At 36.6% G+C, this 23,089-nt stretch overlaps 6 protein-coding genes across 9 annotated transcripts; 3 read left to right on the plus strand and 3 right to left on the minus strand.

Moving 5' to 3' along the window:
- The first annotated feature begins 631 nt into the window (after positions 1-631).
- On the plus strand, positions 632-6,730 carry LOC143180899 (solute carrier family 41 member 3). 3 transcript variants are annotated; one of them, XM_076380936.1, is made up of 9 exons: positions 693-718; positions 1,705-1,812; positions 1,967-2,245; positions 2,975-3,249; positions 3,732-4,065; positions 4,403-4,697; positions 4,772-4,977; positions 5,073-5,221; positions 5,299-6,730. In XM_076380936.1, the coding sequence occupies exons 3-9, from the start codon at positions 1,969-1,971 to the stop codon at positions 5,473-5,475; spliced, it is 1,713 nt and encodes a 570-aa protein (XP_076237051.1). In that variant the 5' UTR covers positions 693-718; positions 1,705-1,812; positions 1,967-1,968; the 3' UTR covers positions 5,476-6,730. The 3 variants fall into 3 exon arrangements, with proteins under 3 accessions (XP_076237052.1, XP_076237051.1, XP_076237053.1); XM_076380938.1 differs by having other exon boundaries at positions 3,095-3,249; XM_076380937.1 differs by lacking the exon at positions 1,705-1,812 and having other exon boundaries at positions 632-718.
- Positions 6,731-8,220: 1,490 nt separating this feature from the next.
- LOC143180474 (uncharacterized) lies at positions 8,221-11,809 on the plus strand. Its single transcript, XM_076380215.1, has 5 exons — positions 8,221-8,340; positions 10,658-10,775; positions 10,847-10,921; positions 10,988-11,152; positions 11,235-11,809. Exons 1-5 carry the CDS (start codon positions 8,332-8,334, stop codon positions 11,435-11,437), a joined length of 570 nt encoding a protein of 189 aa, XP_076236330.1. The 5' UTR covers positions 8,221-8,331; the 3' UTR covers positions 11,438-11,809.
- Positions 11,810-11,868: 59 nt separating this feature from the next.
- Rtv (QVR superfamily protein rtv) lies at positions 11,869-12,976 on the minus strand. The gene is made up of 3 exons (XM_076380216.1): positions 12,815-12,976; positions 12,395-12,562; positions 11,869-12,314 (listed from the first exon to the last, which is right to left on the minus strand). Exons 1-3 carry the CDS (start codon positions 12,882-12,884, stop codon positions 12,112-12,114), a joined length of 441 nt encoding a protein of 146 aa, XP_076236331.1. The 5' UTR covers positions 12,885-12,976; the 3' UTR covers positions 11,869-12,111.
- Positions 12,977-13,238: 262 nt separating this feature from the next.
- LOC143180115 (uncharacterized) lies at positions 13,239-15,262 on the minus strand. The gene is made up of 10 exons (XM_076379648.1): positions 15,253-15,262; positions 14,993-15,203; positions 14,691-14,926; positions 14,505-14,608; positions 14,256-14,414; positions 14,133-14,200; positions 13,882-14,064; positions 13,686-13,819; positions 13,510-13,614; positions 13,239-13,426 (listed from the first exon to the last, which is right to left on the minus strand). The coding sequence occupies exons 1-10, from the start codon at positions 15,260-15,262 to the stop codon at positions 13,239-13,241; spliced, it is 1,398 nt and encodes a 465-aa protein (XP_076235763.1).
- A 211-nt stretch (positions 15,263-15,473) lies between these two features.
- On the plus strand, positions 15,474-19,108 carry LOC143180334 (protein lin-9 homolog). Its single transcript, XM_076379994.1, has 7 exons — positions 15,474-15,590; positions 16,432-16,771; positions 16,840-17,142; positions 17,220-17,637; positions 17,725-18,074; positions 18,152-18,398; positions 18,471-19,108. Exons 1-7 carry the CDS (start codon positions 15,572-15,574, stop codon positions 18,660-18,662), a joined length of 1,869 nt encoding a protein of 622 aa, XP_076236109.1. The 5' UTR covers positions 15,474-15,571; the 3' UTR covers positions 18,663-19,108.
- A 62-nt stretch (positions 19,109-19,170) lies between these two features.
- Positions 19,171-22,732, minus strand: Nup50 (nuclear pore complex protein Nup50). 2 transcript variants are annotated; one of them, XM_076379995.1, is made up of 5 exons: positions 22,488-22,732; positions 22,007-22,170; positions 20,971-21,932; positions 20,748-20,897; positions 19,171-20,647 (listed from the first exon to the last, which is right to left on the minus strand). In XM_076379995.1, the coding sequence occupies exons 2-5, from the start codon at positions 22,160-22,162 to the stop codon at positions 20,341-20,343; spliced, it is 1,575 nt and encodes a 524-aa protein (XP_076236110.1). In that variant the 5' UTR covers positions 22,163-22,170; positions 22,488-22,732; the 3' UTR covers positions 19,171-20,340. The 2 variants fall into 2 exon arrangements, with proteins under 2 accessions (XP_076236110.1, XP_076236111.1); XM_076379996.1 differs by having other exon boundaries at positions 22,007-22,173.
- Between the last annotated feature and the right edge of the window lie 357 nt (positions 22,733-23,089).

Below are 23,089 nucleotides of genomic sequence, written 5' to 3' on the forward strand. Positions count from 1 at the left end.
GATTCTCGGCTCGTTATCGAGCAGCTTAATTGGGCTCGCTCGAGTTATCTCTGATCTGTGTCTGAAGTGTCCGCGTAAAAGACTGTAACAATCGAAAGTCTAGGATCAGGGAGGCGAGGGATGGGTCGGAGCTGAAGATCGATTCAAGTTCGTAGAGAGATGCCGGGCGCGAATGTGCGATATCGTGAATCAATTAGTGATCTACGATCTACAATCTATTTACAATAACTTCTCCCACTTCCATCGGCGGGCAAGATATCGCACTTGCGTGCGTCCGGGGCAGCGACGCTCGAGTCGCATCTATGCATACGAGCGGCTCAAGTGCCGACAAACGAACTGTGGCTTCTTTTATCAGTCAACCACGACCGCGTGAGGCAAACAGTTGATCGCGCGACGTCGACGGTGGTGCGTTTCGTTGTACGTAGGTTACACTTCCTTTTCGCGACCCGTGCCTCTTCCGCGTTCGCGATCTCGCGACACTGGATCGACCATCGATCGCAGTATCCCTTCACCGTCCAACCAAAACGATCGACGCTCCTGCTCCCTGTGGCCTGTCCACGGATCCGGGGAAACTTCGTCAGAAGTCGATTTCGAGCAAAAGACCGAAGGGGCACGAGCCAGAAGTGGCCGGGTCAATCGAACATCAAGGAACAATAGTAAACATTTTATTAGAAACCGTCGACACGCTGGCGCAAATTCCTCGATACAACGTTACTACGTAAGTATAGTGTAGAGATAAGCAGATTTCACCGCACTCCCTCTCTTTCTTTTTCCTTTTTCTCTTGGAATAATGTTAAAATGGTGACTTATTCAAGCTAATTACTGCGTGTCGCGCTATCTTTTTTTTTCCCCGCGTCCAACATTTGTTAATTCGTGTTTGTCGATATCGTTCGGTGTTTTACGGCTGTAGCGGGTTGTTCGAAGGACGTTTCATACTTTATGCATTTCGTAAGTGCAATGAAAGTGACAGTTACATGGCATAGCCGCAACGAGGAGGAACAGCGATCCAAAGTTTAGTTGAAATTTGAAAACCGTGGTTCGCAGATATTTATATCTTGTTGATCAATTTGTACTTATAATATGATATCGGAATTATTATCGCGATTCATCAGTCAAGTGATTGCCGATACAACGGGGAGTTTATATCATAAAACAGGTGAACAGAAGCAAATTTGCAAATAAAACTGAGTTAACGGGATACTGGAAGCCTGCTAGAAATTGTCGTCGATAATGTTTAATTAGCAGTTTCTCATTCTCGAAAAATCCTGCACAGCCGTTTTCAGCTTTTTGCACGCGTGTAATATAAATCCACCGACACGTGGGATCAGATTAATAGTAACACTAGAACCGAGTTCCTTATGTCGTTAGCGATACTATGCTGATCGTGTATATAATGTTTCATCCGCTATCAAAATGTCTAGACCAAGAGCAACGACATTAAAAGCGGGTGGCAGAACGCGTGTACCTATCAGTACATGTGCCCTCTCAACTATTATCAATTAATGAACAGCCGTGATCAATATCGTTCGTCAAATACTCATAATTTCAATAACAAGATTTGCGCACACCTTAGGTATCCGATAAGCCTTGACATAAACGAATGATACATTCGACAGAAACTCCTGCAATTACTTTTCTTTTCCTAGAAATCGATTATAGAACCTTATATTGATTATCTTTTGTCGTTTCATAAATTCTAATCAGATCAAGGCTGACTGAAATAGGCCGATCCGACGTGAAATTATCACAAGTCGATCCCGGACTCTGCCAGTTTCGACGAGGATACAAGATCGTTCGCCGAGACCGAATTCGGTAGGTCACAGGAATTTTCAATGCTTTTTTGTTCGTCAGTTTCACTTACGACCCGCTAGAAGCTGACAGAACAAAACTCGCTCAAGAACAACGAATTCTGCATATTATTTCGCCGTGAGTGGCACTTCTTACGAATCACTGCAAAAAATTACAGGTATGGTCGCTTTTCCGGACTCGTCGACTGAGCCGGCATTGTTGAACGGAACTGACATAAAGTTAAACAATTACACGGATCACAATGAACAATTAGCAAACAGACCCAGCGACCTGAGAGTTACAGATCACGCGTTCACCATACAACGTGCAAACAACATGTCGAACGGCAAGGATAATTACGCTTTGGATTTCGATTGTATGGAGAAAGCAAACGAGAAGAAGCTAAACGGAACGAACGAAATCAAAGCGGAAGCTGATGTCGTTAAAAAAGTGGCAGGTAAGGGTGCACAGAATTCTTAAATTACGGACTAAGAATGAAATACATGACCTTGACCCCCGACGACCACTTTCTGTCGCGAATTTACCAACGATCGTTCAAATTTCCCGCGCTTTCTACCGAGGTCACGATTTTTACTATACTTCCTTTCTCACGAAAACTAAATGCAGTACGTTTAGAATAGAGAACTGTACCGCGTATTGTTGCGGCAATGATAATGCAAATGTTCCTTTGTTTTACGCCTGTTCGTACTAAACATATAACAAGGCGCGAGTCGACGTTCGCTCGAGTACAGTGATACCAATAAAAAATCGTTGGTACCGCCAATGAGAATTGCGCGTGTTAGCCGCCGGAACACGAAACGTCGTGGAAATACATTGCTATATTGCTAGCTAGACGATTCATAAATAAAACAAGAATCATCGTGTCGCGCGATAACCTTGTTCATAGTATTCTATCTTTCATTGAGAGCGAGGAGGCGAGTCCGCGGCAGTGCCGAAAATACTAAGCAGCGTCGCGTTTCGTCGAGCAGCGCGTTTATCGTAATCGTTTTCAATCGGAGTACAGGGGGACCCTTTAGGGGCAACGAGAGAGAGAGTTTGATAAAAAAAAACTTCATCAAAAGCGCGGTGTTCCGTCAGATACTGTGATCGATACCGATAAACCGTGAAATAACAGTCAAATGTGTTTGAAAACGTGGCGTTGTGAGATGTATTGGTTTCTCGGTAGCGGGTTTAAAAACCCCTAACGGACAAAAGAACAAAACGGACATGTCACTGCCCAATCTTGGTGGTGGATCGCTTTCCAGTGGAAGCTCCCTAGTGACCATCTCTTCCGTCGCAAATTCAGATCCCGATCCCGACTTTCATAATAACACGGGCGGATTTGGCAACAACATACGCAGAGATGAGAGATGGTACCAAACCACCCTCCAAGTCGCTGTGCCCTTCTTCATCGCCGGGATAGGTACCATCGGAGCGGGCCTCGTTCTGGCAGAAGTTAAGGTACGTCTACTGTAGTAATCGTCTTAACCACGGTCAAAGCAAACGGTTGTTTTATATACCCGATTATCTCGAAAATCAAAACTCCAAGACCGATCGTAAATCATGTATTTTTTCCCAGAACATCCTCCTTATCGATTGCGTGCCTTACTCTTATTGTCTGAAGATAATAACTAAACGTACGACAGCATCGTTTTTATTTATCGCGTCTGTTTATCTGTCGTAGAAATGACGTATGTACGACATAGTCCCAGAGCATCACAGACATAATCTCAAGAATCATTTGTGCATAAATACCATTCCTACTATCCCTTTCCCCATCTCCTGCTACGGTATGAATATTTGCAGAATTTGATTGGATTTTACTGCTGTGGTAAATGCTGAAGCGTAATTTATATTCCCATCTGGCGTTCTGTTTGTAAGAATACACCCTCATGGGACACACCTTTCCACACCTATCTAATGAAATGTCGTCTATGTTTTAGGACTGGCCAGTATTTCGGGCCGTTTCTCAATTATTCATCTTGGTGCCCTCATTGCTTGGTCTGAAGGGCAATCTCGACATGTGCCTAGCATCCCGCTTGTGCACACAAGCAAATCTGGGCAATATGCATGGAGTCCGCGAAATAACGAAAATGATTATTGGTAACATCGCTTTGGTGCAAATTCAGGCGATTGTCGCGGCTATTTGTGTATCAATCTTTGCCGTTGTGGTCGACGCGATAGCTGGAGGATCTGACTACAGTTTTAAATGGGAAAACTGTCTGTTATTGGCCGTATCCAGCGTATGCACCGCGACCAGTTCCTGTTTTATCCTAGGTAAATCTGTTTCGATACACATCATCATTCATCTTTGATTGAAACTCACGGATTAGCCCATTTGCAACAGCTAACGAGGTGGTACGTCGCTGACCATTAGACGACAATTGCCATTGCGAAAGAGTTAATTCATGAAAGCGTTGAATTTATTTAGACGTTTTCATGTAGCTTCTTGTGACCACATATTGGATAATGAATTGCCATGTACTACAGTAGAATCTTGATAAAAAACGCGACTTCATGTTTAATGTATCGGTTCTTTACACCAGTCTCTTGTTTTTCATACTATTGTAATTTCCTTTCAACCGTATAACTTCATTAGCATTTATCTCAACAGATTTCATAATGATCGCCGTTATCATGATATCGTACCGATTGAAAATGAACCCTGACAATTTGGCGACGCCCTTGGCAGCATCTGTCGGGGATGTCGTATCAATCAGCGTGCTATCGGCGGTTGCGTCCGCGTTTTTCGTCAGATTAGAGACAGAACTGTGGATTTTGGGCCTGATCCTCGCCTGTTACTTGTTAATATTACCTGTCTGGATCTACATTGTCCTGAAGAACAAATACACTAGGAACGTCTTAACATCTGGATGGGTTCCTGTATTATCAGCTCTATTCATCAGTGGGTAAGAATAATCTTTCACGTAGTATCGAGTTCATTTTCTCGAGTAGAGCGTAAATGATCGTATCCTATCCACAGATTTGGCGGTTTAATTCTCGATCAAGTGGTCGACGAGTTCAATGGATTCGTGATCTTCCAACCGATCATAAATGGAATAGGCGGCAATTTGGTTTCCGTGCAAGCATCTCGAATCTCAACGACGTTACATCAGACGACGATCATGGGAATTTTGCCGCCACGTTCGAAAATGTGGGTTGCCCCGTGGACGGCGCTCTTCAAAGGCTGTAAGTAGCGCAATGACGCAAGAATAGCTAATGTTGCCGCTACATATTTTTCGCGTACACGAGTTTGCATAAGACCGTTCGCTTTCGTTCTCCAGCACCATATGCCAAAACGGCCAGAATACTCATTTGCATGGCGCTGTTCGGCGAGCTAATCTTCATTTACCTCGCCGATTACATCAAGAATTCAGCATCCTTGCTGAACGTATACTTCGTGGCGTCTTATCTCGTGGTGGCCGTTTTTCAAGTGAGTAGCACGCGACAGGAGCGCGGCTCGTACGAAAAAGTGAAAGGAAAAGAAATAAACGTTGTCTGTGATTGCAGGTAATGCTGTTGCTCTACGTAGCACACATAATTATTCACGCTATGTGGCGATTCAAGATCGATCCAGATAATTCAGCCATTCCGTACCTGACGGCATTGGGCGACCTTACAGGGACCATGTTCTTGGCGGGAGCGTTTTGGTTCCTTGGGACAATACATCAAGAATACGGCAAGTAACTCCGTCGAAATTCGCACCGGGTTAGTTTAATATCGTAAAGCTAATGCGCAAAACAAATTGCGTAACGATGATGTATTTGAGAAGATCGCACGTAAATTTGAGCGAACATTAAATCCTCGTTGGTGAAAAAAAAAACGGATTGTCTGCGGGAGAAAAAAGTGACGAAAGAAGACGAAAAGTAATTGGGAGAGCGAGCAGTACTTCTTAGAAACGTATACAATGTATTTTTACGGAACGATCTAATTGATCTGAAGCGGACGAGATGATTAAGATCGTTTTTTCTCTCAATCAAGAGAACCTCTTAATGGTACATTAGCCGCGATAATTAGTTGTGTCGCGCAGATTGAACAGAATAGTTTAGAAAAAAACGTCAGAAGAAAAATAACGTGTCACTATCGTTGAGATAAGTTCTGTAGCGAGAAGAACAAAGCATAGTCACACTTCAAAGTGTAATCTATTGCTATCGTTCAATAGTCGTACGATCGTAATTAAAAAGAAAGTATTTAGCAATGAACTTGTTAATCGGTGTTCATTTAGAACAACGAGGGGCAGGATTTTTTATGATTTTTTAATCATCGTATATTACTTGTGAATCAACAGAAGTTGAAGTATTTTAAATGTAATATGTCTGTGTGCATTGTACTTCTTAGAAAATATTACCAAGTGTATGTATATGCAGCCCTAGTCAGTATTTTAACACTGATCAATCACCGTATTATGGATTATAAAATGCAGTACTGTGAATGAAGTATTTGTACAATGCCACATTTTTTAAAATAGTGAGATTGTAGTTACAATTCACAGAAATAGTAAGAAAGACAATACTTTATAACTATAGGTACAATTAATATTAAAATATTTTAGAATTATTAGGAATTATGTGAATTTTTTACGTCAATCAAACAGATAAATAATAGACTGCTAAACTTCAGTATCCAAAAACAAACTAACAATATAATAATTCATTTTTAGAATAATTAAAATGCATACATATTGCATATTGCATATTGCCAAAACTTTTAACAATTATTTTTATAAAAATGCATTGTCTAAGCCCATGCATTGACTGCAGATATAACTTAGGCGATGTAAATATTCGTGAAATGAAGAATGTTAAAGTTAGCTCTAATCCCATAACATGTAGTTAATAATAAATTATTTTGTATAGCATCCTGTGATTTACAATAATACCTCTTACCACAAACATTTGTAAAATATTGTATGTATAAACTTCGAATAAATTTTAAAGCTTTTAAATAATGTTTCTCTTTTAATCAGTTACCACAGAACAAGAATCAATACACAAAATTATAAAACTAATTGAAAGTTGTGTGCATAAAACATAGAACAAATTGCATAGATATCTATATTCCTGTTATATTAAAAGAAACAGAAGTGTATGTTTGTTTCACATGACTCAATCTATGTTTAATCTTCTGTAGCTTGTTCTAGAATATTCTAGCAAATATTTATAAACTTGGCTGACAATTAACTTTCCTCTTTATATCCCATATATCTATATAATTCTATTGCAATCCTATGAAAATGAACTTTTTGCCTTGTAAAAATTGGAATGGAGGCTATTCTAAAATACAAAACTAATATACGTGATGTAATAAAAGCCATACATTTTCCTTTCTGCATCACACTAACATGATAGAATTATTACAAATATTTACTCAAATATCGATTAACGCAACTCGTACATGTTTATTTTTTAAACATGTCACATTGTCCACAGAAGGTTAGAGTTTGATTGAGTACTGATGCATTTCATACACTTCAAGTTATGTTTACAATAAATAGGTTTATACACAATTTATGCAATGCGACCAAATAAGAATATTAAACAACAATGATTATGTAACAATTATACGAATAAGTAGGGACACGTTTCAAGCACTAAATGCATATCATTACAAACACGTTACCACGCTTGACCGCCATTACGTCAAAGCGTAAAAAAGCGCGGGAATTTGATATTCTAGTGGGCACGATATAATTTTCCTTCTAAACACTTCTAGAAACATCCAACTTCCATACAAATTAAGCACATATGTTAATATTATCAAGCATTGGACTCTTCCGAATACAAAATACTTGACAAAATTAAACCTACCATGTGCTTTCGCCGTAACAATTTTCACTGTTATCAATTCACGCACACAAAATTATTGACAAAGGTAAAGGCTATGTCTCAAAATAAGATATCACAATATATGCATCATTATCGAGATATCCCCCACTTATTTGTACTTCAAACATGATCTAGATCGATTGAAATGCAAATGCCTTCCTCGTGTACGTGTGCAATAGAAAGATGTAAATTATAAGTAATTAGCAATAAACTATTGGCAAAATCCATTGTAGACGTACGCGTGCGAGCTTTAAAATCAAGAATAAAGTAATCAAACGTCTGTAAATGTGAATTTCATACCCTTTTGATGTCTTCATAGCAGCAACGAAGTGGACGCACATCCCGCCGAAAAGAACGCTACCACCGCGCATACTGCTTGCGCAGGCATTGGTCATTCAGGCGCGGTTACTTCAAAATCACGTGAAACCTAGTTGCATCGCGTTCACCGAAATGAAAGTTCTACCGTGTCGCCGTGCGAGTCCTTACGAAGCTTCGTAGCATGGTCTCTGCAGGTGGGGTACATTAACAAGAAGGGGGATGCTAGAGCCCACGCGCGACATTCACCCGAGACATTTAAACTAGAACAGTTCCTGATTGTGGTCGAAAGGCGCAACACGAGTCCTTTTTGGAAATCCACCGGGACTTCCTTCTAGTGCGTCAGAGTGTCAGTGCAAAGACAACGTGATCGAATTTGAGAGTTGTCTGTGAATCGTCGACGATGACAATGGTGGGTGATACAACAATTTATTCAAATCAAATTCAAATTAAATACAATAAAAAAAGGATATCGAATGAAAAGGTTGTTTACCATGTGTTTACGAATACAAAGATCTGTCTGTATAGTGTCTGGGTATGTAATCGTTCTTTGAAATAAGAGTTCGATTGTTATGACTATAGAAGTTAATGAACGCATAATGAATGGTAAGTGTATACAAACAGTTTTTATAAAACGGAATGGACTAGCATGTTCACGTCACGTATCGTGAGTTCTATGCATGCAACTAGAGTTCCTGCATTTAATCGGGTGCAATACTTGACTGGGTTAATTGCGACAACGCTCCTCGTTGACGTAACAGGGCGCCAACAATGTTTCCATAGTAGATGTAACATCGACGAGTGTATGACAGACATATTCTAGATTAATCATAATCATTTTTGTCCACTTGAACATTTACGACTATATCGAGATAATCATTACTTGCGTAATACTTGAAACACTTTATTTTTATATTTGCTATTCGGCATATTCACCAATTAAAAAATACATTTGACGTTTATCAAAGAACGATAATCTTTGTATCGTTAATCCGATAAATCATTGATTCTGTTTTATTTGTTTCCCTCTTACTACCACATTCTTTTTCTTCGATAGAATCAATAACACGTGCTTTCAAGGAGCAATCAGATACTTATCTAAAGAATCCAGCCAGGAGCGTTTTCCGAACTAGAATTTTCCACAGCGACGTTTTCCATCAAAGTCGTAGGAATTTATGTAGGCGTTAAAACATTCAGCATCGCATCACCGGTATTGCAATTCGTTTCTCCAGCTTACAATAGAGGCACTTAATAAGAGCCACCTCTACTCTCGAGTGAAGGTGAGCGGAAAGGAAGGCGAAAGGGTGGTTTGACACGCACCGTCGAACACACGAATGTCTCAAGCAAGTTGCTATCTCGGCTATAATAATGCTCTGTTAAGCGCAAATATGCTTTGAGCGTATGAGGATAATGAAAATGTACGATCCGGTTTCTATCGCGGTATGATTATGTACTACTAGATAGGTCGAGAAAACATAAATACCACTACAATATATTTTTGCAGCAATATTTTATTACCAACTCGATGATCGTTAACTGATAGCATTCCGCAAGAACAAATAATGTTATGAATCAACACGATTTTCAAGGTACGATCCAGCGATGCTACTCGAAGCAATCGACGAACACCGCATACATAATCACGATCAGCGAAGATCGATGGAAACTATTAAACTACTATGTAATACACATAAGCTAGACACATTAAACTACCTTTTTACAAGTGTAGGAGAGTAATTATTCTTACGAGTTAGTTAGAGGCACTTAAACGCAAAAAAACAGCACGAGAGTGGTGTTTCACCTAAAATATGAACTACATTTCGACGTTTACTTTCTACGAACGTTCGCGTTCGAATGTGCTATGGAGTGGCGAAATCCTGAATAGATATCTATGTAATCCTTTGCAAGACGCGCCGCTGCGAGTCATGTATGAGCGAACCAATTCACAGTCATCTATTGCGTACATCTGCACAGGCACACGTACACACTATCGTAGGCGAGGATGTTCTGTTGCATGCTTTCAGATTCGCCTACGAAACTCGTTCAGATCGCTAGGCATCCGCTAGGAACCCGCTAGACGAAAGATAATTGTTTATTTCGGTGGACATTGGTGCCACGTGACACCCGCTATGGTTAACACCCGTTCCGCGTGTCTAACTGTTTGCCCAACACCGCTCGATGATCTATATCGCGATGACGATGATACACGACGCGGGACTGCAAACAAATCACTGCCGCAGAGGCTCTACCTCGTCGCCTTATCTTCTTGTACATCTGTAATGAGATATGCTGGTACATGTCAGTCACGGCCTGTGATTATCGTTTATGACTACTGGATCATCTAGTTGCATTAAGTAGTACCAGAACGCGCTTGCAATTCATAATTTTTGTCAGATAAGGAGACTTGTGTTTTTGAACTTTCCACGAACGTGCAAGCAAAGACACGAAATGTTACGTCCAGCTGGCTGTCTGCAGAATCAGCCTCTGACATAAGAATTTCGTGAATCGAGTTCAATAGTCGCGTTGAGCCCCATCGTCAGACTGGATATGTCGAAATTTTAGTACCCACCTTATCTCAGATCTGTATTATAGTTTGCGAGATCTGACTCTCCATGGTGAACTTTGAAAGTGACCCTTGAAATATATGCATACTCTGAATCCATCTGCTATTCAAGTTTACGATAATGGCTCGTTGTAAGGCAGTGAACATTCAAGAATTTTAATTACAGATGAAAGCGATGGTCTTCCTGGTTGCGATAGCGGCAACTAGAGCTCTACCCCTCGCGAAGGTGCACGTGAAATTCGTATCCCCTCCTCACATCTACGAGCATCGCATTACGACAGATGGTTAGCTCATAAACGTCATTAATTTTAAAATTTTGTGTTGCCATCGAGTGAAATGTGTTCTTGTCTATCAGGGGATCGGACGATCGACCAGAAGTCCTATGTCTCTATCGGAAGAAGAAATGCAGTAGGAGGCCCCAGAGACTTTGGTACAGTAGTTCGATAATTGAATTGCTACCGATATAATTGTAATCGAACTGTGTGTTTTTTCCTAGGACAACGTGTACGTCCGTCCAATCAAGCGTTCGTATATATTAAACCGGAAAACGCTGAATCTCTGTGGCCAGTAGGCGTCTTCATTCCTCCGGTAGATATCAATGACCTTGGGTATAGTTCGCATGAATCACGACACACGACACCTGACTTTTCCAATGGACTTAGTAAGAAAACTATCTCATAGAAAAGTACTTATCACTGAGTTTCCAAGAAGAAATATTGTTTTGATACTTGATAATATTACAGCGTACCATGACCCCTATCTATTGACTGGTGAAAAGGCGGTGTTAGCGGTGAAATACCTTTATGGTCACGGCGAACTGTTTTACGATGATATTCCACATGAAAGAGCGGTTCTGAGAAATCAACAAGAGAGGAGACGTAATGGTCTACATGACCACATATTGAAAAGCTTGAGACCTACCTCCGCATTTTATAGGAAAGCTTGACACAAATGAATTAATTATTGTGTCCTGTTTTGGCAAACAAAAAAGACAATATCGAAAGTTTTTTGAAAATGATAAGAAGATACATAAATCTAACATTTCTGTACAATTTTTCATATACTAAATTAAGTTTTATGGATTGAGGCTCATTTACATGTACCTCAAAGGACTAACAATAATTACTAAACACTGAATGATATTCTATAACTAAAAATACATTATCGTGAATTTTTCAATGTGCAAGTATAAATTCGTGTCTGTTCCAAAAGCAAATGTAATTGATGTCGCACTCATTCGATGCGTTAGAATTTATGAAACGTGTACAGGACAGATGTACTGGATATGGTATGTATGTAAGTACCGCTCTCATAAACGGATAGCCTGCATTTAACACTTTCGTGAGTATAATGGACACAAATTGCAATTGCACTTCCTAGCCTAATGCAATAAAACATCGTACTAGTTTTCGTTAAGATTTATTGCGTAAAACTCGCACGTGTCGAATATGTAAAATACAAAATTATAAATACATTTTTACAAACTTTGTTCTTCTAAAATTATCAATACATTCACATTTTTTTACTACCCTGACTGACCTTAGAAAATAGGGTAACATTATACATAGACGTAAGGAACTCTTTATACAAGAATATACATGTAATTATGTTTTAGTATTATTAAATAAACCACCGAAGCAGAGTACAAAGTGTCACGAAAATCAAACCACTGGGAGCACTTAGCTTCGTCGTTCCGTTGCATAGATCCCCGAAACAGAGGCACATATAAACTTTTTTGTAATTCCACGTGGTATAATCGCATCTCTCCTCGCCATCGTCAGGTCCCCGTTGAAAGCAAAGCCTTTGCGTAGCAGTGCCATATTCTGCAAGGAAGAATGTATTTCGAAATGCAGAACGATTCGTAAGTATGCAGTTATATAAAATCCATTTAATATGAACTTACCATTATTTAAACCTTGCCTTTCAATTATTTTACCGCACCAACCAGAGGCACACGGGACTGGATCCACCCCTTTTTCAAATTCGATCTCCGTCGAGTTCATAGTGAAAGGATCCTTGCACGATCCTAAATCTCCTCTTGATCTACAGTTCACACATCTCCGTACGAGTCCTAAAACGGAGCACCGATAAATTAAGGCTCGATTCAACCGTGTAACTCGCGAGAAACGATAATAAATCTCTCTGTTTCGTCAATCAAGTCTACCAATGCTCTAATACGTTTACGCAATTGGCAGAAAAAAAAGAAGCAAATATAATAGCACAACACTTTACGGAAAGGATGCGCTGTCCGGTATGCAGTGAAAGTATGACATTGCCGACAGTGTGCGCACACATATAGATGCAATCTGTGCACGAAACTCACCGGTTGCTCTCTGAGGTAGAACCAGACAAAGGATTGCGAGCACCAGGGCAACACTTGTCCTAAAACTCATTCTACCGTGAGTTCGTTTTGCAACTATAGCTTATTTTTAATTGGTCCCCTCACTCGTGAACAGGCTTAGACGCTGCTGAGAGACAGGAACGATCGAACACGGCCATTGTGGAACTAAACTATGACTATGAAAAGCGGACACGTACTCGATGCAATCGTCCCTCCCAAAGACCCTCCTTTCACTCGGCTACCTTTAAGGCCATCTCTAGTTTCAAAAGATCGGAGAGAGAAAATCGTTTTAAAAGCGAGCTCGGTCGGTAAATGAACACGTTACCACGATGTCAATTATTTTAATGAAAAGGCGAAAATAAGTAGGGTGGTACACGAGATACTATATTTATTATAGTCGCCAGTTCTAATTAATCAACGCCATCGTTTCTTCCTCCAGATCTTTTTCTTCTTTTTTCTGCTTCTTCGAGAGACGACTAACATCGATCACCTCGAATTTGTGTCTCCGTCTATATGTGTGAATTAGACCGGTACAGTAGCAAAACGAGCAAAGTAAAAATATGAATCCAAGGTAGCCCAAATGTCGAAGAAACTCTGTTAACACGGAAATATAAATTATACAATGATGAAACTTCATGTAGACTTCAATTAAACTATTAGCAATAGTGAAATCTCACCTTGTGTCAATAATCTAACATTAGCAATAACGATAACTTTTAATTGCATCATATTTGCGTTATTAACGTAGCAAGTATAGTTGCCTTCCTCGTGAATGGTTACAGCTGATCCACGAGTGCATAGAAAAATGTGAGACATTATGAAGTGGAAGGCGTAATTTATCTACTCGAATTACCTATCAGATAAAGCGTCCCAAAGGCGTCCACCACCACGCGAGCTTCCGGATCCAATTTACGAAAAGATCGACGGACACCCTTCTCCAATGTAATTGAATCTTTCTTCCACGACACTTGCGTGTCCAGACTCGATCTATAATATCATTAGATTTCATTGCGACTCCATATTCAAGGAATACTTAAAATTTTAATTACTCTGGACAAACGACAGTGAGATAAGCTCCTTCTGCGAGGACGAATCGCTTGACATATCGAAAGTGTCGACCCTTGTGCTTCTTCCCGTGGACGCACTTTTTGCACGGTTCTTTTAGAACATATTCGGGTATGTATTGTACCGCTGTGCTAACAGCGGGGAATTCTTCTTTGAGTAGAATGGATCTTAAACACAACGCAAGTATGTTACGAAGGGTGGAGATTTTGTATTCTACTCTAATCAGTTTATTTACTTGCAAGGTAACATGGGAGTTTTTTGGAAGAACTTGACTATAGATGAGTCTTTCGCGTTCTCAATTGTCTATGACAATAATAGTATAAATTACGTGACAAGTGCTTTTTACTGCGCTTTTTACCTTATTTAGCATTCGTTTTAATCGACACATTCCTACGCTCGTTCTATACCCCCGACGACCTATGCAATATTCACACGGTCCCCAAGGCGCCCATTCAGAAATTACATGAAGTATTACTCCAGCTTCTCGAATTTCAGCTATCTCTGCCATTTGAGAGACCTAACGCAAGGTCACATTCGACTGATAAGCAAGAAGGGAGAGTATTTTACTAATGTCGTAACAAACAGTAAACAGGATTAATGATCTTACAGCAAATCGTATATTAATGGATGCCAGGTATACTTCACGATATTTGTCCCATTCGGTAAGATTTCCTTGCTCCATATGTGCAACCCCGTACTCTTTGAAAATTGCTATTGTAAGATAGGTTTAATTAACTAATTGTGTACATGTACTAATAGAATCGACTCGTCTGAAATGTATTGGAAATATTACGTTCGATTCTATAATTGAATTTATTTTCAATTTCCTGCCCTTCTTCGCCATGACACATATAAATGCCAGCGTCTGTGATTGCGAGATCTTTAATTACTAAGGAGAGGTCAGGAGTCGTATAGACTCTGTTATACGACGAGTTATTGTCCATATCTAGCTCGACCTCTTTTTTAGGATTTAGTCTGTGTCGATCTTGATAGTACCAAATTTTGGGTTGACTCTCCTCCTTATCGTTACTATTTCATACAAACGATTACAGTGGTAAAAATCTTCTTTTTTTTATCAATAAATTAGTGTCGTACCAAAAGCGGCATGCCATTATAACGTTTGTTTCTATCTCGGTGCTGATGAGTAGATATTCATCATTTTCTTCAGACGTTATTAATCTCTGTTTATCCCTACAGTATTTCGTAGGACTTATTGCTTTTTCGATTGAAACAATCCCTGCATTAACTGATAAAATAATTAATAACCAAAGACAATTAGTCTGTAACACGTTCATTTTTACATTAACTTCACAGTGAAGTTGTAAAATTTGAGTTGTGTGAGCTACTTTAGTAACACGTGTTCATCGCGCCAAATGGTGCTGTATGTCAAAGTAAACAGACGGAAGGAGTACGTAATTTGAATTTCTAGAACGATTTACGTGCTTCGCTCAATTTTGTCGAATTATGATTGCTTTATTTTATTTTCTTCGTACAATATGATAGGTATTTCTTTAAAGTATTTTCAAAAATATCACTAATACCGTTTCTGTATTCGAAAGAAATTTCAGCCAATCACAGAGCTTGGAACGGTGGAACTGAACCACTAGCGAAATTCACCGCGAAGCGGGCGAACTCGACGGAAATACGTACCCATGATGCATCATTGATAGCAACATGGCGGAGATGATTGAAAGTGAGTAAAACTTAACTTATTCTTGATAAAATTAATATAATCTGCACTAATTAAGTAGAAAAAGTAATCACACAGGAAAAATAGACGTTTCAAATTCTGCAATATTAATGTGTAAGACTTTTCCGAAGTGTGTTTATGAACTTAGAGTTAGTGTTTTAATTGCGCTCGGAAAGGTCTGGTTTAAAATTTCAAAAATGACCAATACACAATTCAAGCGGGACGGCAAAGAACTTTACCGTTTAAAGCTCCGTTTACGAAACGATGCTTTCAAGAAGAAGGCATTTCAATATGCTTCACGATCTTCGTAATGTCGATAATTCTGTGACTTTGACTTTTGTCCTAACGCAATAAGTAGATCTACTGTTTACAGAACTACGTATGAAGTTTGGTTATGTCGATGCCTAAAAGCAGAACGGTCAAGTCTTCGATTCTTTTCGCAGCACTAATTCGAATAAACTTTTATATGAAATGATCTGGCACAGAAAAGGAAAAAATAAATGTTGCGTTTATAAATCAATTGTAGCTGATGTTACCAAACATTTTATATGTAGATTTTTTTTGTGAACAATGTATCTTCAAAAAATAATAGTAGATAGTGTCATAATGTAATAATTTGGAACACTTCAGAAAAGAATATAACATAATTTCATTAAAAACTAAATAATTAAATACTTTTCCATTAGATATGTATTACATATGGACTGTTCAAATGTGTTGAAAATTTTTCAAACCACGAACAGCGAAACACATTGTGAAACAAATATAACATAAAAGTCTTATGTCACTTCATTATTGAAACATATTTTCTTATTTGGTACTATGAATAATTCTTTCATCTTAGGTGAATCTGCTGAAACATTATTATCCATGAAAAATGGAGGGTATCCATCGATCGATGAGATCAAGACTGAAGTAATGGATGATGATACCATGGACATGGATGATCAGCAAATTTCAAATAATTCAACAGATTCGCATATGGACACAGAAGAGTCCGATCCAATCCCTGAACTAGGTCCTGCAGCTTTAGGACTTCAAAGAGTAGGGACTCAACCTCCTCCAAAACCGAATCCTCCAGCTCAACCAGTTCAAGTTTTAAATCGGAGAGGAATGCCAGCAAGGATAAGAAAGAAAAATAAATTATTTTATGATGACATATTAGTTAATCATCCTCATCACCGGTTAGTTTGTCTGCATTTTATACATTTAAATGATTGTAGTACAGATATTAATCCATACATAATTTTAGGATAAAAAAGGATCCATCGTTAATAGATGCCAAACAATCTCCTAAAAAAATACCCAGACCATCTCCAGCAAAGAAACAAAATAGAATAACCAATGAACCCAGAAAAAACAGTATATTGAATCAACAATTAACACAGTCTATGACATCGATTAAACAAGAAAAGGAACCTGACAAACCATTACAACCATCATCTCCAGACCGTAAAATAGGACAAAAGATTGGTATGAGATTAAGAAATTTATTGAAATTACCCAAGGCACACAAGTGGGTTTGTTACGAGTGGTTTTATAGTAATATCGATAAGTATGTATAATACATACATTTACTGATACATCAATTTTTTATACCAGTAAAGTTGAAACTTTAATTCTTTTACACAGGACACTTTTTGAAGGTGATAATGATTTTATGATATGCTTGAAAGAATCATTTCCACAATTAAAAACACGGAAATTAACTCGTGTTGAATGGTGCAAAATAAGAAGAATGATGGGTAAACCACGTAGATGTTCTCAGTCCTTCTTTGAAGAAGAACGACGAGAATTAGAAAGGAAAAGACAAAAAATTCGAATGCTACAGCAAAGAAAAGCTGCAGATATTAATAGTTTTAAGGATTTACCACCAGAAATACCATTACAATTGGTAATAGGTACTAAAGTTACAGCAAGACTGAGAAAACCACAAGATGGATTGTTCACTGGAAGTATTGATGCAGTGGACACTAGTAATAACACTTATAGAATTACGTTTGAACGTGCTGGACTGGGAACACATAGCGTTCCAGATTATGAAGTATTGGTATGTATATATGCATATATTCCTATAATTGCACATTAATATGTTTATGCTCTAAATAATATACATCTTTATGTATACCATTTACAGTCAAATGAACCTCCAGAAACAATAAGCGTTGCCTCGTTCGCACAAAAGTTCAGACCTAGACACGTGCAGTATGTGCCATCTCCACCATATGCCATGAAATTAATGTCTCCACGTCTAAACAGTGATCCGCTAATATCTAATGCTTCTGTATCGTTACCAAAGAAATCTCATATTGGTGGAACAATGAATGGTTATCCTTTAAAATTGCTGGAATTTATGGTAAAAGTAAATAAAATATTAGCTGCTAAAAAGATTAAAATTAAAAAATTAAGAGAGATGAATAGCGAAGCAGAAAAGAGACGATCTTTTGGGGAGCCGCTTCCACCAGATTTTGAAAGAAGATATGCAGGGTATGTTATCATTACATTTTTAATGATCTTCAAAATTTATAATGCTTTTTTTACATATATATTTATATCAATTTTAGCATTGTGGTCGAACTAGAAAAAATGAATGCCGCTCTTCAAGATTTTTTAAATGATGTTCAAGAATTGTGTCAAGAAATGGCACCTGAACCTAGCGTAGCAGCTATGCTAGCTCCGTCTCATCTTCGCGAGAAATGTAGACAGGAGGCAGCAGATATGGTTACCAAAAACAATATTATCAACGACAAGGAACCTGGAAAAATGACACAATTAGTAACAGATTTAACAGCTCTTATGCTTCAAGTGAAGGTAATATAAACTAATATTTCGTATTACTTTTAGTCGTGGTTGGTTATTCATTGAATATCTACCGTGTTTTAGAGTTTATCTGATTCAGATCGAAATGCATACGAGTTAAAAGTACTGCAGGGCACCATGGAGCAGATACGTTCAAAATTGAGTCCACAAAACCAACAAGTTTTTCAAAATTGTGTTGAAATCCATATGCAACATATACAGTTGGGACTTGGACAGAGAGGTGCTTTAACACCGTTTATGGCCCAGAGGGCTTAGTAAATGTACAAGTAATTTTTGCAATATTTTTAAACGTGTATAATATGAAAACAGATGTAGGACATAATACTACCATATTTTGTAAGAAAATCCAACTTTATTTTATTATCTTTTGTATAGGACACACTAAAGAGTACCTATATTATTAGAATGCAAATATATGTTACATCACTTCTGTACAAATATTTCTAAAACTGTTATCTTAAGTAATATTCTATAAATGCTTTTTAGAATAATGTGCCGTACCGTTATTTGCATTAATTGTTCGAAAGTGTTCACGTTTAAGAAATTTACATGTTAACTTTGCAATTTAAATACTGTAGAAATTTATATAGCTATTAATTAGTAAATCGAACTTAAATCGATACTGCTGTAAGTAAAGTACACATGTTTTACAGTGGCAGCTTTCATGCACTTAATATAGAAATTTTAGTTTAAATTATCTCATGTTTATTATGTAAAATATAGCTTAATTTTTTTTGCTTATAAATAATTGCAAAAATTAATATATGATTAAAACACAAATATTATTGAGTATAATTTTCAATAGTTCTGTATATTAAATACATGTGCTTATATTGCATAACAAATTGTAAATACACTGTGGATGATAAAAATATATACTTCAAACTTATTTTATTCACAGTAATTAACCATGTTTGACCTTAGATCGTATCCAGTACAAAGTATTTCCTCGTTACGATATTGTAAATTTACCTGTTTACCAAAATATAACAATGTATAATGTATAAATGTAATTGAAGTTTGGGAATAAAGTTAATATCTTACTTTTCTATTTAGAATAACTACCATCTCTTGAATTAAAAGAAATTATTTATATGCAGGAGCCAACAAAGTATATTTATTAAAATAATGAATTTGTCAATATAGGAATAATAGGATTTATGTTTAATGATACAAAACTTATAAATTCTTCTTTATATTTGATACAGTTTTCAAACTTATTCATAAAAATTTTCATCATTTTTTTACCTCACATACCAACACTTTTAAAGTACATAAAATACGTAGGATCGCAAAGAATAGGAATGTAAATTATGCATTCCTTAACTACATTTTATTTACATCGAACTTTGTTTAACATGCTAACTAATTTTACTCGAGAGTGTTTTTTTATATCTGTATGTTTAAAAATTATATCTTTTTTCAATAAATATTAACAGAAAAAAGTAATTGAAAAAAGGACCCACCTTTTAAGTGACTTTGTATAATTCAGAAACTAACTTTAAACTATCTATATTTATAAAATATGACAAAGAAAATAATTTTGTATACATATATATGTACAGTTACTATTTTGTTGAGTAATGAGTACTTATTTTAATTATTCTAGATTTAATACATATTTATTCATTAGCTACAAATGTTACTGTCAACATTACTCATAGTAATAACGAGAGAATATTTCGTGCAATGGAGAATAAAGAATACCTGTTATTGTAATTCTATTTTACATTACATTTTACACTAAATATTAAAATAAAAACGTTACACTGAACGTGAAATTTATATGAAAAACAACAACATTGTTTTTATCCTTAAAAATTCAGTCACGTTTAGCACGATTTTATTGTATTCGTTCATTCATCTGTGCCGCCTTCTTTCATTGTGTTTTAAAATTAACACATACAAGTTTCAATGTGATTTACAATCATCTTTACTTTTTATGTTTATTAAGTGCATTAAGTAATGCATCTGCATCTTCATCTGTTTTTACTCTCAATAAGACTGGTACTGGTGGTGGAGAAGACTCAGGTTTTGGTAAACAAACCAACATTATTGTATTTTTATTCATACGTTTTGTTGGAATACTTTCAGTTAATAATGTATTCAGTAGTAGATTTCCTAAAGAAGTTTCGGCACGCACTATTAACTGTGTTTTGTCATTTGGCGTTGGCTTCAAAAATAATATGCCAACACCTCTGTCAGTGAAATTGCCATCTTTCTTTATGTAAACCTTACACCTGTATGAAAATGTAATAAAAATAATTTTTAATTGCTACTAATCTTCACACTGGTAATTATGCACTTTTTATATTTACTGCTAAAAATTTAAGACAATACCTTTGCTCATATATGGCACCTTCTTCTGTTACAGGCTTAAAATCTGCTTTTGGTGGTTCTTCGTCTTCATCATCTTTTCCTTCATTTTCTGTCTTCTCCTCGGGTTCTTGAGGTTTCACTGCTTGAGCTCCAAATGTAAATGGTTTGGCACTATAGATTAAAGCAAACAGTTTAATTGTTTGCATACAACTTGAAAGGAAAACATGACATAGAAAGAAATTACCTGCCAAAACTAAAACCAGTTGTATTACTAGTAGTTGAGCTTTGCCCAAAACAAAAGGTATTTGTTGTGTTAAAAGTACTACTAGTAGATTTTGTGTCTTGATCTTCTGTTTTGTTATCTGAGACAGTAGATGGTTTACTTAAAAATGGATTTTTATCAGCGCTGACATTTCCAAATATACTTTTAGAACCAGTTTTCTGTTCAATATTTCCGAACACAGACTTTGACACATTTGTAGTTTGTTCGGTATTACTAAAAATAGATTTACTATTATCTGTTGTATGCTCTGTTTTACCAAATACTGATTTAGAGCCTGCAGAAATCTTGCCAAATTTTGTTCTCTCAGGTGTCCACGCTACTGGCACCAAAAAAGGTTTTTTAGATGCCCACTGTTCTGACGCAGAAGATTTTACATTTGCCCCTCCAAATGGAGAACTATCAGTTTTTTTCTCTGAAGGTGAACTTTCTTTGCTACCACTAGGCTGCACAGATTGTGCTTGTTCTGATGTGTGTGTCGTTTTTTCTGTACCATTACCATGTTTGGATTCAATATCTTTAAGATACCTTTCATAATCTTTAAAAATAGGTGTTAAAATACAGAATGGATTTGAATCAACATGAGTTTTAATCCATTGAGCAACACTTTCATTTAAGCCCTTTAACTTTGCAAAATAATCAGAAGATTTTTTAAATATACTCTGATCTTCTTGATCAGTAGTTTTTTCAGTTACAGCTGTGCTAGATGGTGTTTGTACTTCTGTGGTTTCTTTATTATTTGTGCCATTTTCATTGGTCTTAGAGCCTCCATTACTACCAGGAGACTTAGCAATGCCTGTTGGTGGTTTTAAAGGTGCAAAGAAAATATTGCTATTACTTAAGAAGCTAAATGGTGAATTAGTTGCTGCAGATGGTGTTGATTTAAAACCAGCAAATGTACTGAATGCACTTGTAGTTGCATTATCCTAAAAAAAAAATAGAAAGAAAGACAAAATAACTTTTACATTCCTAGGAGCATACGTATGAAAAATTTATTTACTTCTGCAGTTTGTAAACGACGTTTAGCTCTTTTCACAACCCTTTTTTCAAGTATATCGTCAGATGCTTTTGTAAATGTACCAGCTTCCTCAGGTTCATGTTCTTCCTTCCAATTGTCATGATTCAGTTCTGTAGTTGCAGCTCTTTTAGCAGTCATTCTCAATACTACTTAACAAAAACAAAATATTTTATTATTCTTCTACAAGAAAGCAATTAATTTGCTATATATAAGTTAATATGTATTTCTATTAAAAAAATGTAATAACTATCGATGGTTTGATTATGTATTTTAACATGTAATTAAAAAGTTTAAAGAAAAATGTGTAAAAAATGTTGTCCAAAAACTTGAAAATTGTAGAGGTTATGAATTAAAATGTGCAATCTCTTAAATACTTTTAAAACTAGGAAATTTAGAACATTATTCATATAAATAATTATAATAAAAAATCGATCGATATTTAAAAAAAGGAGTAGACATTTACCTTAGAATATAAGAATAAAAGTCGTAATATAACCTCAATTTTCTAAATGGGATTGTATGGTTTTTTCATTTAATAGAGACAAAGTTTAAATCAAGTTATATTTACTGTAATGAACTTAACACTAGAATCACGTTAATTAAAATAAATTTAACACACTTATGTTTCTAGCATACGATAAATGTGCATAAGAATTCCAATAAACCTGAACGGTAGACTACAATTTTCGAAGCTTTACGCATGCGTACTCTTCAACTATGACTATGTGCAGTATATATCCAACGAAGAAACTAAATCTTAAAAGGTTAAACGACACATTATAATAATTTCAGTTCTATTTCATCTGACATCTACGTGATATAAACATATTTCTTATTCTACGTGCAACGACAAGGTAACAAAACTTATATGAAAGTTACTCTAAGCATAGTAATCAACATAAACTTACAAGAAACTTCATTACTTTAACACACTATTTTCGACAACGATTGAGTTTAAAGTTAATTGCTCTTACATATTTATAGAAATAAGTGTAAATTCATAATTGATTAACGTAGATTATATGCAGTAGTCAATAATTTACATATTTATGTAATTCAGATTTG

Source organism: Calliopsis andreniformis, chromosome 6, assembly GCF_051401765.1.
Source record: "Calliopsis andreniformis isolate RMS-2024a chromosome 6, iyCalAndr_principal, whole genome shotgun sequence".
Lineage (NCBI taxonomy): Eukaryota > Metazoa > Arthropoda > Insecta > Hymenoptera > Andrenidae > Calliopsis > Calliopsis andreniformis.

Coding starts and splice junctions, on each gene's coding strand:
- LOC143180899 (XM_076380937.1), top strand. CDS start 1,969: ATGGTCGCTTTTCCGGACTCGTCGACTGAGCCGGCATTGTTGAACGGA. Junction 2,246..2,974: donor TGTCGTTAAAAAAGTGGCAG/GTAAGGGTGCAC, acceptor GTTTCTCGGTAG/CGGGTTTAAAAACCCCTAAC. Junction 3,250..3,731: donor TCGTTCTGGCAGAAGTTAAG/GTACGTCTACTG, acceptor TCTATGTTTTAG/GACTGGCCAGTATTTCGGGC.
- LOC143180474 (XM_076380215.1), top strand. Junction 10,922..10,987: donor AGGAGGCCCCAGAGACTTTG/GTACAGTAGTTC, acceptor GTTTTTTCCTAG/GACAACGTGTACGTCCGTCC. Junction 11,153..11,234: donor TGACTTTTCCAATGGACTTA/GTAAGAAAACTA, acceptor ATAATATTACAG/CGTACCATGACCCCTATCTA.
- Rtv (XM_076380216.1), bottom strand. CDS start 12,884: ATGAGTTTTAGGACAAGTGTTGCCCTGGTGCTCGCAATCCTTTGTCTG. Junction 12,563..12,814: donor TCTACCTCAGAGAGCAACCG/GTGAGTTTCGTG, acceptor GCTCCGTTTTAG/GACTCGTACGGAGATGTGTG. Junction 12,315..12,394: donor AAGGCAAGGTTTAAATAATG/GTAAGTTCATAT, acceptor TCTTCCTTGCAG/AATATGGCACTGCTACGCAA.
- LOC143180115 (XM_076379648.1), bottom strand. Junction 14,415..14,504: donor CCATTAATATACGATTTGCT/GTAAGATCATTA, acceptor ACCTTGCGTTAG/GTCTCTCAAATGGCAGAGAT. Junction 13,427..13,509: donor TGTTAGATTATTGACACAAG/GTGAGATTTCAC, acceptor CCGTGTTAACAG/AGTTTCTTCGACATTTGGGC.
- LOC143180334 (XM_076379994.1), top strand. Junction 17,143..17,219: donor TTTTATAGTAATATCGATAA/GTATGTATAATA, acceptor TCTTTTACACAG/GACACTTTTTGAAGGTGATA. Junction 17,638..17,724: donor TTCCAGATTATGAAGTATTG/GTATGTATATAT, acceptor TACCATTTACAG/TCAAATGAACCTCCAGAAAC.
- Nup50 (XM_076379995.1), bottom strand. CDS start 22,162: ATGACTGCTAAAAGAGCTGCAACTACAGAACTGAATCATGACAATTGG. Junction 20,898..20,970: donor ACTGGTTTTAGTTTTGGCAG/GTAATTTCTTTC, acceptor TTTAATCTATAG/TGCCAAACCATTTACATTTG. Junction 20,648..20,747: donor GGTGCCATATATGAGCAAAG/GTATTGTCTTAA, acceptor ATTTTCATACAG/GTGTAAGGTTTACATAAAGA.